Source organism: Falco biarmicus, chromosome 14 (genome assembly GCF_023638135.1).
Source record: "Falco biarmicus isolate bFalBia1 chromosome 14, bFalBia1.pri, whole genome shotgun sequence".
NCBI lineage: Eukaryota > Metazoa > Chordata > Aves > Falconiformes > Falconidae > Falco > Falco biarmicus.
In genome coordinates this window covers 14,168,380-14,182,234 of record NC_079301.1, presented here as the reverse complement: position 1 = coordinate 14,182,234, position 13,855 = coordinate 14,168,380, and the positions used below count along the sequence as shown (strand labels likewise).

At 41.2% G+C, this 13,855-nt stretch overlaps 1 protein-coding gene across 2 annotated transcripts in view; it reads right to left on the bottom strand.

Moving 5' to 3' along the window:
• AFF2 (ALF transcription elongation factor 2) overlaps nucleotides 1-13,612 on the bottom strand; it is a 351,165-nt gene extending 337,553 nt beyond the window's left edge. For both annotated transcript variants that reach the window (XM_056360134.1, XM_056360135.1), the window contains exon 1: nucleotides 13,309-13,612. In XM_056360134.1, the coding sequence (XP_056216109.1) occupies nucleotides 13,309-13,355 (47 nt within the window). In that variant the 5' untranslated portion in view covers nucleotides 13,356-13,612. The remainder of the gene's footprint in view (nucleotides 1-13,308) is intronic.
• Nucleotides 13,613-13,855: the final 243 nt, after the last annotated feature.

Sequence of the window (13,855 nt, the reverse complement as noted above, 5' to 3'; positions counted from 1 at the left end):
AATCCATGCATACTCCTTGGATCTGGCACCCAAAAAAACTACAACGTAGGGTATATCTCCACCTCAACAAACATTACTGTACTTTTGAGGAGCATTCTGCATCATGGGAATGTACTCATGACCAAAAATACTTTCATGATAAGTAAAGGGTTTTTTCCCCTCAATTTCAGTAATGAACAGAATTTAAGCAAAAAATGACTCAGCTGTGCCTGTATGGCTCAGTCGGTGAGTGCACTGCTGCTGCACAGAAAACAGCCAGTGTGGAGCAAAGAGCTAGGTCCCACTGTCATTGCTCCTAAAATAAAGCAGCTGAGGGACAATATGTAGTTCTTAAAGTCTTGTTCAAGAAGCTTGCTGAAGTCAGAGGCAGGCCCAATCCTGCGCTGAGAGTCAAACAGGTATAACCCTCTATTACCACTTTGGCAACCCAAGGCCTCTGCAAGGGCAGAGCCCAGTGCAAGCCTCCCTGCCCACCCAGGTGCTACAGCTGCTCCCGCTGCTTTTGCAACCAAAGCCTGCAAGTGGCTCCTTGCTCTACAGATTTTGTATCAAAATGTTCCTACTGATTCAAAGTATGTGGGAAAAGGAGCCAAGCCTGAAATGCCAGAGCCAGTAAAACCACAACATTTATCAACAAATGAAAATGTGAATGAAGAAGTTTCATCCTCAGCAAGCCCTCAGAAAGGAGAACAGAGATCCTCAGAATCTGCTTTTCTGACTAAAAAGGCAACTGAAAGAGCTGCATACTACCTCTCTCTCAACGTTGGAAACCAACAGAACCCCACGTTCAGAAGACCAAGTCTGGCCCTAAACACTTAGTGGGATTAAATAGAAATGGCAAGAATCTTAAATACAAATAAGAAAACATCTATGAAAAGATCATCTGCTACTCTGCCTCTAAAGGTCTACATGAAAACAACGGCCAGTTGTTAACAGCAGCATCCTGTCTATGACACACATTTAAACAAAAGGAATAAAAGTCATAAACAATAAGCCAACATTTCAACAACAATGGATAAAAGCGCCTAAATTTGTAATTTTGCATTAAATATTTAGCTTAATAAAACCAACAACCATGCATTTGAATTAGAAGAATGTTTTAAAAACACTAGTACCTTGACAGATGAATGACAGCTGGACAGTTTGATCACAACTGACAATTCACATTTAAGTTCAGAGGAATACCCAATCTTCATGTCCTCTTCAATCAGCCATAAGTCAACACGTGCTTATTAAGCATGCACTTGTGTCCACTGACGTAGGCATACTCACAGTAAAGCAGTGTGTGTGCTTTAAATACCTTGCTGAATCTGGCAATGCATCCACACGGGGCCACGCCACTAAAAGCTATCATTTTCAGACTTTTGACAGGCACCCCTTGCCACATCCCCATTTGTTCCTGGCTGGGTATTTTCTTTGCCAGAATGTTTATAACCCCTTGTATTACCCTCCCAAAGCTGTGACACAGTCTTAACCACAACTTTGAAAACACACTGACATTATAATATACAAACATGTACAGAAGATATACACACTCAGACACACCAGGGGATAAAACAGACTGGGAGGAAATGAGGAACTTTATGTTACTGTCTTTTCTAATGAGATAGAAAGTGGCAGATGTAAAGGTTTCATTCAACCGACAATCTCTTTTATGATATGAATAAACTACTAAAACAGATTTAATCCTTTCTAAAAATCAGATTATAAGAAGCAGACAAAATCACAACTTTATTCAATACAGCATTTTATCCAGTGTGACTAATGCATTATTTGTATGAAGTTAAAGTGGAGTGTTGGAAAGCTATGAAATAAATCAAATGCTCTACTTTATGTAATCTTAACAGACAGATCCCATTAGGATTCTACTATGCATAGCTGTTGGTTAAAATCATTGACCAGTATCCTTATAAATTAATCAACTGAGGTAATGCTGGCTTGGCTGTCATCATTTACTCCTAATCTGCATTTAGAATTCACTTCAACTTTGCAAGCCCTTTGGAATAGGTTTATCAATTCTCTTGCCCTTGCTTCAGACATCCACCTAACTATTGTTTACAAAAAACCTGGTACAACAGAACTCTACCATTTATGCTCCTTTTCTTTCCACAGACATTAGAGCATATATTGACACTGTGTTATAATTAGTTAGAAAGATATTAAATCTTAACCAAACATTCTAGCCTGCCTCAATTTTTTGATGAGACCTTTTATCACTGAAGTTGAATTTACAGGCAGATTTTGCAAGTTTACACAAGCAAGAATCATTACAAAATCTAAAATAACCCAGATCTTGTTGAAACACAGCTAGCGGAACACTCTTGGTTATGGATATACAGAGGAAAAAAAGCGTTCTAGATATCAGGTTATTTGTGAGGCTCTAATGTGTTTTCAAACATACAACTTCTGTGTTATGTCTATGTATTTTATGCAGTTTCTAGTCATGTTTGTTAGATGTCTGCATGTCATGTTCTGCAAGATTCATGAGCAGTCTACAACCAAGCAAAATTCTCACACAACAGCTTGTCTTGGGTAATGGGGAAAGAACCAGGCAGAGTGAAGTGACAGGAAAGTGTATTATTTATTATCCTGATGAGGATAACACCTAGTCATGGTCTACAACTCGAATGCGTTCAATGTCCTGCTGGTGGGGCTGTATGATTCTGAACAAGTACACAGGCATTTCCCTACACAATTATCAAGACCTTCTTTAATTATGCTCCCTTATCTATGATCACTCCATGTGCACATTAAAGTACGGGCCGTTCAGGCAAGGGCTCTTTAAAGAGAGATGGAAAGACTGAGTAGTAACAAAAATATTGCAGTAGATTGCATAACGTTTCTGGACCTCTACGCCAGAGTAGGTAAAGGTCATCTTCTCCAGAAATAGAGTGAGAAAGCAAAGGAAGCTCTAGCTAAGTATGTTTTAGAGTTTACTAAATCGAGGAAAAACTTCAACCCACTGCAGCAGTCTTTAGCTCAGCCCTCTAGTGCAGCTTTACTGGCCCACAGACAACTTTCAAAGCCACAAAGACAATACTTATAAGTAGGTAGGTTACTAATAATCTCTCTAGTTGCCTTAAAATGATACATAGGATTTCATCAAAATTTGTTCCCTTCTTCAAAAGCCCATTGTAAATTTCAGAGCCAAATTCCACCAACATAATCTATTAACACACATATGTGCAAATACCTCCTGCTTTTCAGGGACACAAAACTAAAGACCATCAATTGTTTTTGCTGCCTGTTTTCCCTTGAACCTTGAAAGAACGGATCTTCAAATGAAATTTTGCCTCTGTATTTATTTTCTTTTCACATCACAAAGATGTACCCTTCCTAGCGCTTGCTAAACACAAAACAGTAATTTGTATCCCCAAGTGGTAAAAATAGAAAATATGTTCAGTCTAATAACATATGTGAAGAAAATTCATGCCCAGGGTTAACCAACAAAGCAGCGGTCTGCAAGAAACAAAGGCAGCTGGCTCAAAGAGCAACAATGCTTCTGAAAAAGTGTGGATGTACTATTCAGTGAAGCATCCAAGACATGACGTTTACTTAAGCTACAGCTGCATATACAAAGCTTTGCTATAAGACCCGGGAAATGACAAGTCTTCTGCAGTAACAAGGTCGTTCTTTCCCGGAAAGGTCCATGGCAGCCTTTGCTCTCCAGCTGAGAGCTGGGTAAATTGTATCAAATATGCACACTGTAAATAAATTCTGCCCTTCAGAAGAGTTTCTCTGCTTTGATTACCTTTTCTTGCAGATGTGCTCTGCCCAAATCCTACCACTTCTCTTTACAGGCTTGCCTTTCCCCTACTAATATATCTGCCTAGGTTTCTGTCTTGCTCTATCATCATAAACATTCATAAACATTAAGGGACTTAACCTCATCACACCCCTGCGGAACAGGAAAATATACCCATCAGAGTGGGCAAGCAGTGAACTGGAACTCAGCTGACAGCAGTCCTGACCAACGCCAAGCCCTTCTGCAAGTCACTTGGCTCCTCTCTTTCCACTCCCCCGTGTACAAGAAGGGGTAGTGACAATGACTTCTCTGTAAAATGCCTCAGTCTACCAGTAAAATTCTGAGATGTTGTTCTTCTCACTTCATAAAAGGAGGTAAAGCAGAGAAACATAAATCAACAGCTTGAAAGGTCTGTGGCCAGAAACGTTACCCCATTTTTCTAAACATGTGTCTGATACCATCAGTACAAAAGCTGCATCCAACACAGGATCTCAGTGCATAAGCTGTGCCATAGCCAATCTGGGTCAACACTTTGCTCTTCTTCTAGGTAATGCAGTACAAGGAAGGTAGTGAAGGACTATATAGCTCGAGTGAAGTTCAGAGTAGAGAAAATGTCAAAAACAGTTCCCAGCTGACCCCCAACAAGATGAGTGAACAAAAAACACCAGATAAAGGCAACTACATAGTTGTCCCTTCTCTCATGCTTTCCACCTGAACAAAAAACCCGAACAAACTAAAAAGGCAAATTACCAAAGCTGTAAATATCATTATTCCACTTTGACAGATACAAAGTGACTTCCCAAAGGCAGTAAGGCAGCTAGTGGCACAGCCAGTAAGAGAATCCACGTTCTGTTCCTAAATACATGTTCACCTTGATTTAGAAAACTTCAAAAGGACGACAGCACCTTTGCCACGTATCACCACAAAAAAAGCAGGACAATGTAGCTCCTTCTCCAAGCAACCACTACCCTCAGCCACTGGCCAATGCCTCAATCCCTTCACCTATCCCTCTTCAAAGGCTTGGTGAAGACAAATGGGCTTTCCAATGTGCAACGAAGCATAAAGCCATGAAAATCAAAGGGCTGCTTTTTGAGTAAATATGAGCTCCAAAGCCATTGTCCTCTCCCACAGAGGAGATCTATGAAAATGCTTACTATAGCATATGCACAGTATTCTTTACAGCTTCGCCTCCCTGCTGACCACCAGCCCCAGGGCCCAGTCCGCTTCCCATTACAATCAGCTTCACCACACCCACTGACTTGTATTGGAATTCTTTCAGGGACCCTAACTAATGAGTTTTTAAACACTTGTAGACAGAGAAGATAATTCCTCATCATTATTCTTCATAGGAAACACCAGGAAGAATGTCATTCCATTGTTCTACAGGAAAGAAACTGGAAGAAAAATCACCCCCACATTTCAAAGAGCAGCCCAAAGGTTTTACACATGAATTGGCTACAGCAAGCTATGGGTGTCTCACCTGAGAGTTCAGGAAAGGGGCCTAAAAAGTAAAATCTTCTAAAATCTAGCCCCCTGCAATTGTCTCACACACTGGCCTCTATGCAAAGAGGTCCATAACCAACAGGCATCTGTTTTTCCCAGTCTTGAATACTACATTCTTAAATACATGGCTACTGACAGCAGCATAGAAATAGGCTCACCTAAGCACCGTATTACTGCAGGACCTTAGTTTACCTCATGATATGAGACTGAATTAAATGGGAAGTGGCAACCTTAATGACACTTTAAATACAAAGTTTTGCATTTGCTTTCTCTACTGACAGTTGTTTGCTTTTTTCCTCACAAGTGAAATCTTGACCTAAGCCAGTGATACAGTAAAGGATGAAAAAAGAACAAGTAGACCTACATAATGGATTGTTACCCTCAGAGATAAAAATATTTTAGATGAAAACATTCCATTGTGAAGCCACCTTCTCAGCACAGATCACAAGCCACCAAGTACTGCTCCATTTTTACCCAGTCTTACTTTTAGGTGTCTGTGGGATGTCTTTGTAGGATGCAGATACCATCACTTATCATAAGGGCCTACACTTAAATAACCAAGAAGAAAACTTCTGAACTATGGTCAAACCCTGATAACAGTCCATGCAAAGTGCCATAAGGAAAAAGCACTAGTTTCTGTAGCAAGACATCTGCAGGTTTGAATTCCAGGCCCTGAAAGCGATGTAGAGCTACAGAATTTACTTATTCCGCAACACCATGTACACCCACAGTGATACAAAAATAGCTATTATATTACTTGTCAAAGGAACTACTGAGTGATTTTTAACTTGGTGCTTTATCTCATTTTCCTTGCTGGTTGTTAATACCCCACCCCTATAAAAAAAAAAAAAAAAAAAAAAAAAAAAAAAGAGTGGGCTATTCATGTCTTACTATAACTAGTAGCACCATGCAGCATCTGAGTCAGGAATCTGAATTGCTGACTACAGCTCCTCACTAAACAAAACTTGCACATTATATGTAGTAAATGGCATTCCCCCATTCTCTGTGTTACCTTCAATGAAAATTGGCTTCCAGTTGTGGTATCATCTCCAGCTCTCCTTAAACCTCACCATCTCAAATCACCTGGAATAAGAACTCATCGACAATCCCCAGTAAAAAGACACAGATTAACTGCTGAGGTCAGATAAAGAAAAAATCCCCCAAGTAAGAGCTTTCTTCTCCTGGTGGCTTGATTTGAACACATTCATAAAATGTTATTAAAACATGATATAAAGTTTTACAGAAGAAGAAACTACTGACTAGACCTTTGTTTAAAAGTCATAATAATTTATTGTGTGGATCTGCTATGTATGAGTTGAAAAACAGTCTCTTCATGATAAAACAGTTTGTAACAGCTGGGAAGTTAACTGCAGGAAGTTTTGGTTTATAGCCTTACCTCAGCTCTCTAGTTCCATATCATTTTTTTTTTCAGTACTATGAGCCCAACATGGTAAACCCATCGCACTGACTGCACTCAACAGTCTTGTTGAAACCAAGGAGTAATATGCAATTCTTTTCTACTTTCTATGAGACCTCATAGGGCTCCAATACATAGCTTTTGAAAACAACTCCCTCCAGCTCATTCCCCAAAATCTTCGCTCACAAATGTAGATGGGATAACACATACCTTTTTGGTCAAAAAACTGTATTATTAGAAGTTATACAAAATGGAGCTTAAAAGCTACTGACATGCATGTTGCCACCCTTCCACTCATTTTTTATCTCTACAGTTGTCCATTACTCAGGAGTAACATACCTTCTGACCTCTGACCAAAGCTATTAGAACAATGTAAACAAATATTTTTATTACAAAGCATCAATATGTAACATTCAGTAACAATAGTAAGAATGAAAGAACTGTCTTTTCAAGTCACTGTTGTGACTTCCTGACTATATTATACTATGAGTGGTCTGGAAGGTTATACTAACTTGACATATGACTGGATTTACTATCTTCTTTATTGATGCTTAAGAAAGAATTCATAACATGGCAAACCCTGAGTTGTGGCACAGTTTCAGTTTTCAGTGTTAATAGATGTTTGATGGCTTTATAAAATACATTCTGTTAACTGCAACCAAGAGAAAAGATACAAACTTTCCTCTCCATTTTTCTTTTCTTTCTTCTCAAAAGAAAGGCAGTAAATTTGAATTAGACAGGTTCAGAACTGGGCTCTGTGAAGCTTTTCCACACGCATAATATTAGGTGTGCACAAAGTGGTTTTCTGATCCTAGTCGTTAGAGAGTTGCTCCACATTTCGTGAAGCCTGCCTTTGGCCAAAACAGGGTCAAACTCTCTTGAAGTCAATTGAAAGCATCTCCATTGACATCACTGGCTACTGGCTTAGGCCGAGATGGAGGAAGGCATGGGTACTTTATGGTACTTATTCATTATATACGCTTAAAAAGTATCCAGGAGCCCAATCCTTCAAGTTCTCTACACAAAGAAACCCCAATACCTCAAACTAAAGGCACCAGGGAAACACAGGATGGGGTCTATCTCTTCAGATGCTCATTCCACAAACTTCATGGGTTCAGTGTGTTAAACATTTCCTACAATTCTTTTAATTTCTTATTTTTAAAATGAGATTTGATAGTTGCACTCTTTCTGGCTGCCCAGTTATTTGTGTAATCATGTAAAACTGCTGATAGATTTCAGGCAAAGGGATGTGTACTGTACAGGCAAAAATAACAAAAAATAATGTCAGTTTCCATTCCCACATATGTAAAGAACTGGGGTTTAGTCACTAGTAAAACACATTGAGCATTTTGGGAGTGCTCAAAACCCCCGTTCAGTAAAACATAACTTGAAATCAGAGTTGTTTCAATAGGACTGCTCATGTGCTTAAAACTGCATACCTGCCTAACAACCCCACAATATTAAGGCCCATGTGCTTTTTCTAAGTCTTGGAGCCAATTTTGTCCCATCTTGCATGATGGGAATTTTGCTTGACTCAGATAAAAACAGAAATTGGGCTTCATAACACAAAAAAACCATCATAACGCTCCTTCCACAACACTAGAGCATACCATCTCAGTCCTAAGAAGCCCAAAATGACCATCAGTGCCCACCCGTTTTTACAGAAATCATTTAGTATATTTAAGTTAACACTTTACAGGATGTCACATTTTCCCTTTAAATTATTTAAATTCCAGGTTGCAGCAACAGTCTTGTCAGACAGACAAAAGGAAAAATTTTGCTTCCCTGAAGGACCTGCATCATAACACCATCTTTTCTCAAAAAGAAAATCCCAAACAATATAATTGGCATTCGAATATGAAGTGCTTAAACACTCTGAAGTTCTGCCTGGCTTCAGAATAGCTGAACAGTATCTGAAGTATCTACTCTCCATCCCAATTTGTGTATTTCAAAAGTCATTAAATTATTGAATGAATCATTAGGAAAACAATTCAAATGTTGTTAAACTGATAGTAATTTTGCCTCATAGGATAGATGTGAGCTTAATGTTAGCACATGGCCAAGTTCTTTTAAGATTTACACTCCATAGAGTTCCATATCAGCCAGGGAAGAATTACTAAATCAGGATGTACTTCAAGTATAGGTTTTGGCCCAAGACTATTTTTGGTCTTCCTCAGCTGCTTGTTTTGACAGCATCTAATCCCCCTCACCCACCCACCAGCAGCCACACAATCCATCCATTTACACTTTCAAAGCAAATCGAAAATGAAACGTTTTCAAATAATTACTTGGGGATGTCTGTAACACGAATCCAAAAAGTAACTGCAATTCAACTGTAATATTTCTTAAGGAGAAGAAAGGGAAGAAGACAAAAACGTTACAGAAATTCATTCAAAATGTGACTTTCTCCTACACTAATGCTCTCACCATCACCCCCCCAAAAAATATAAAAAATATCAATCTAATTCCCAAAGACCCTCTCTACTCTATTTCACACATTCCCATCAGAAACACAACACAACACTGTTTCCAAGTTCAGATGACTTTTCATTTAGTGTGCTATTACAGACCCTGGTGAAAGAACAGTAACTGAGAAGGTCTTCTGCAGAGGCACAAGGCAAAGAGAAAAGAGGGCAGGGGGACGGTGGGAGGGAAATACCCAGCGCTGGAACTGAAACAGTTCACCTTTGTCTGGAGAGCAGGATCACCCCCTCCAGGTTGAGGACTACGTTGAAAGAACACACTGCTGTGGCACGCACTGGTTTTGCACTCATGCAGGAGAGGAACCTGGCCCACAGATGGCCTGTTCTCAGCTTTGTCAGCCACAAACAGACCTTTGAACTTTCTATTTATATAACAGTTTAGTGAGTTTAAGCCTCTTCCTGTATAACTGGCAGTTTGCTGGTTTTGCTGCAATTAGGCTACTTGTGATACATAATATAAAAAAAGAAGAAAAAACAACAAACCAAGAGGCTTGTTCCTCTGCAGTGAGATGTCTTCCCCACCACAGCCACGCAGCTACAATGATACTCTTACCTGCTGATCTTACGTCCCTTTGCCAGGTTTTTATTTTATATACCTCAAGAAGCATTTTCCCACTAAGTATTTTCCTTCCTTCCACTTTTTCAAAGATTGGAGGACTTAAAAAATATTAATAATAACGACAATAAACATAAACTGTGAATCTCTCCGCCTTTGTTTGCGTTAGTAAGGAGCTATATATTCTGGGGTGGTTGGCTTTTTGTTGGGTTTTGTTGTTTCCCAGCTGCTGATTAATGGCACCACCTTACTCCGTAAGCAGGTTCAAATCTAGCCACATGGTCCCAGGACACTTCAAGATTTCATTTACTTGGTTACTACAGACAAGCGTGGAAAGTGATTTAAAAGATGAAATTTGATTTTTAACAGCAAGTGGTCCCCTCGGTGCACACAGGCATTCAAGCTTTTCATTATATCCATCTCCCTTCCTTTCTCCCTCATAGAATGGCTCATATTAAATGCAAGCCCAGGTGAACATTCCTTATTCATCCAGGAATCATAGCAGACTTCAGCTTCGGCCCTTTCACCTCAGCCAGAGTTTAGATTCATTTAAATTGTTTTGGGGTTTTTTTTCAGCTTAAGTCTGGGAAAACATCCACTGGGATAGCTGTGGCCTTATTTTACACATTTTACCCTAGTGTTAACAAAAAAATCCCACACCAACCCTCAGCCACGTTCTTGACAAAGGTTCAATGAAACACCTCATTCTTATATTACTGTGATCTCTGTTAATATGGGAAACTAAAGGGCTGATTCTGCAGTTTGTATCAAGACAAAGCTCCCACTAATCATCTGGAATGCCAGGTGAGAATTTAAGAACATACGTAGCAGCAGCACAAACTATAACTCTGACAGTTCTTCACAAAATACGTTTCAAGAAGTGACATAAAGACATGCCTCCATTGGAGGGGGGGGGCGGAAATTATTTTTCCCATCAGCCCAAAACTTTTGAGGAGTCATTTCCTGAGAGTATGGCAATGTACATCAGACAAAAAAATAAAAAGAAAAGAAAAAAATCTCTGCTCAAGCTATAAATATATTTTTTTAAAATATATTTCTCAGGCTAACTATGTTTCTGTTGTACTTTGCATACAGATAGTACATACAAACACCCACACACACGCTGTAGGCCTGAGCTTGCCGTCTTGGCGATTGCAGCACAGATTAGCAGAAGTTTTGGGTTTACAGGGAGTGCAGAAGAGGGTCTGTAATTGCCTTACAAATGCTTGTGAAACACCTTTTACAAAGGCCATCTTACAGACAGAAGGAAGGAGGACAGTTTCAAAACAAGAAGCAGCAATTTACAGATCATGTTATGTATGCTTATTTGTAAATATTATGAAGTAACTACACAATATTGGATACACAGACAAAAATCAATAAATCTTGATGGGTGAGCATGCGTATTTCTGGGTGTGTGGGGACGATGCATGTATAACATATTACATATATACGCATGCACGTCTTTATGGATAGATGAGCTAAATTCAACTCTCCTTAAGCAATGCAACTACTTATCAGAGACAGAAATCTTTAAATCTACAATAAAATACATGTATGTGCACACACATAGATTATGTACCTACATATTACATACATGTGCACTTGCATATGCTAATTGGATTATTAAAAGCTAAATCCAACTTGATGTCTGCACTACGTAATTGTGTGTGAATGCCTGTGCCATATAGAGTTTGTGTACATATCAAACACTTTGAAACAAAGTAAAAATGTTCTTTCCTCATGGATCCTAAAAACACTAAAACCATTAAATTTCACTGTAGGAAAGCAAGCAAATGGCATTTCTAGAATGAGTGGTAATATGCTCATATTTTATGGAAAAACAGAGGCACAAGGTTCCTTTCTTTCTGATGCACATCTCTAAATCCACATAAAACCATAGTCAAATGAAAGTAAGTTATTAAGCAAACATTAAAACTCAATACCTATAATGTGCTTAGTATTAGAACTACACCCACATATTGGGTTGTAAGAGCTTCTACTAAATTAATGATGTTACCCACACTATAAATTAGGCAAATTGTATGCAAATATTATTTGAGTAGTAATACGGTGGTTATCAGTTGTCTGCAAAATAAATTAGTGTAGCAAAGTAAAGATAGTGTGGTGGAAGCATAATATTTAATTGAGCACTAATTTTATTGTGATTATTACCTTTAAATAACAACAGCATGGTTATTAAAAGATGTAATATGATGGTTTATGCAGAGCTGATAAAACATGCACATGATCCAAAACGCCTGCTTACAGATTAACATTGATACAGTGTAATTTACGGGTTCCAAGGATTTACTCCAAATTGCTGTAAAATAGAACGTGACAGGTATTTGGTTCTGATTATCTTGGATTTGCAACCATAGCTGTTAAGACTGTGTTTGGCAAAATGATAGTTATTAACTAAATATATTATCTCTTACTAGACATACCTTTATATTATCAACAAAGTAAAGTAAACCCTCTGCCAAACATGAGGTCCAAATGCACATGCATATGCACACATAATCGGTGTGACATTTAGAGATTAGGATCACAAAATACAGTATTTTAGTCTCCTTCTTTCTTGGCAAACTGCACCTCAGCCTAATAGCATTTAACAAAGCAGAAACCAACCACTGAATTTCACCGTGCAGAGTTAGGAATTAGAACTGTATTTGCTAAATTGAAAACTAAATAAATAAATAAATTTAAACCCCCAAACAATAAAAGCAATGAAAGAATAAACATAGTCTCATTAACCAGCCGGGAAAGTGACTAATACCTACCCAGATTCTAACTTTCCCGGCTACTTGTCACCCATCGAAAATTCCTTAACATTCACTTTGGTAACAAGTTTACAATACACTTAAACAGATGCACCGACCTTTTCAAGGTGTGCACCCATTTGCAGAGCAATATAAATCCAAAATTCCACTCTTTTAAAAATAATAATAATTAAAAAAGAAAATAAAAGAATGAGGGGAGGGGAAATATCTGTTATAATATCACGGGGACCGATCTTCCCACTTCCAAAACTAACTTCAATAACACTTCATCCAGAATAAGGAAACCAGCGGAAACAGCAACAGAAGCCCCCACACCGGCCAGGGCTACAGCTGAACTGTGCCGCACCGCAAAACTCCAGTTGCGTTTCTCCCCGCGAAAGGAATATTGTCACTGACAGCAGAAACACAACATGAGCAGAGCGGCGATCGCGGGGAAGCATCGCCCCTCCGCACCGCTCCCCTGCCCGGCCGGGGGGCTGCTCGGGCTGTTCCAGCCGGCACCCGGCACATCCCGGCGCTTCCCCGCCGCTCCCCCCGCTCCGGCAGCCCGCGCCGCGCTCCCCACCGGCGGGGCCGCGGAGCGGGGCCGGCCCCGGCGCAGCTCCCCGCGGGCACAGCGCGGACCCGCTCCCCGGCGGGCACCGGGTGCTTCGCCCCTCAACAAAGGCTAAGGCACCGGGGAGCGAGCGGGGAGGAGAGGAAGGAGGCAGCTGTGAGGGGGAGAGGGGTGGAGAGACAAGGGGGGGGGGGGGGGGGGAACAAAACCAAAAAAAAAAAAAAAAAAAAAAAAAAAGAAAAAGCCACCAACGAAAAAAACCTACCACTGCTGCTCTAAGTCCCAGTCCCTGAAAAAGTCGAATAGGTCCATAACGATCTGGTGGGGAGACTCAGAGAAGTGGTGCCCCCTCCCCGCCCCGCGCCGCGCCGAGGAGCGCGGAGCCGAGCCGGCACGGCTAGGGCTGCCCGGCCGGCATGGGCAGCGGCGCGGCGGGGAGCGGCGGCCGCCGCGGGGCCGCGCGGAGCCGCCCGGGGCTCGCCGAGCGCCGCCGCCGCCGCCCGCTCCGGCCGCCGCCAGCAGCGCGGCGCGGCTGCTGCCTGGCTGGGAGAGGCAGGCACGGCGGCGGCCCGGCGCACGCACACACACACACACTCGCACACCGCGAGGGGAGGAGCCGGGGCGGCCCGAAGCCGCGGCATGGAGCCGCCGCGGCAGCACCGCCGGGATCTGGCGGAGCCTCGCCACCCCCCGCCCGGGATGCGCCGGGAAGTTTCGCGGGAAAGGAGAAACGGCGGGGACGCGAGCAGCGCGGCTGCGCGCCTCGGGATAAGCCGAGGGTGGCCGGGAGGGGAGGGGGAGAAGCGGGGGCA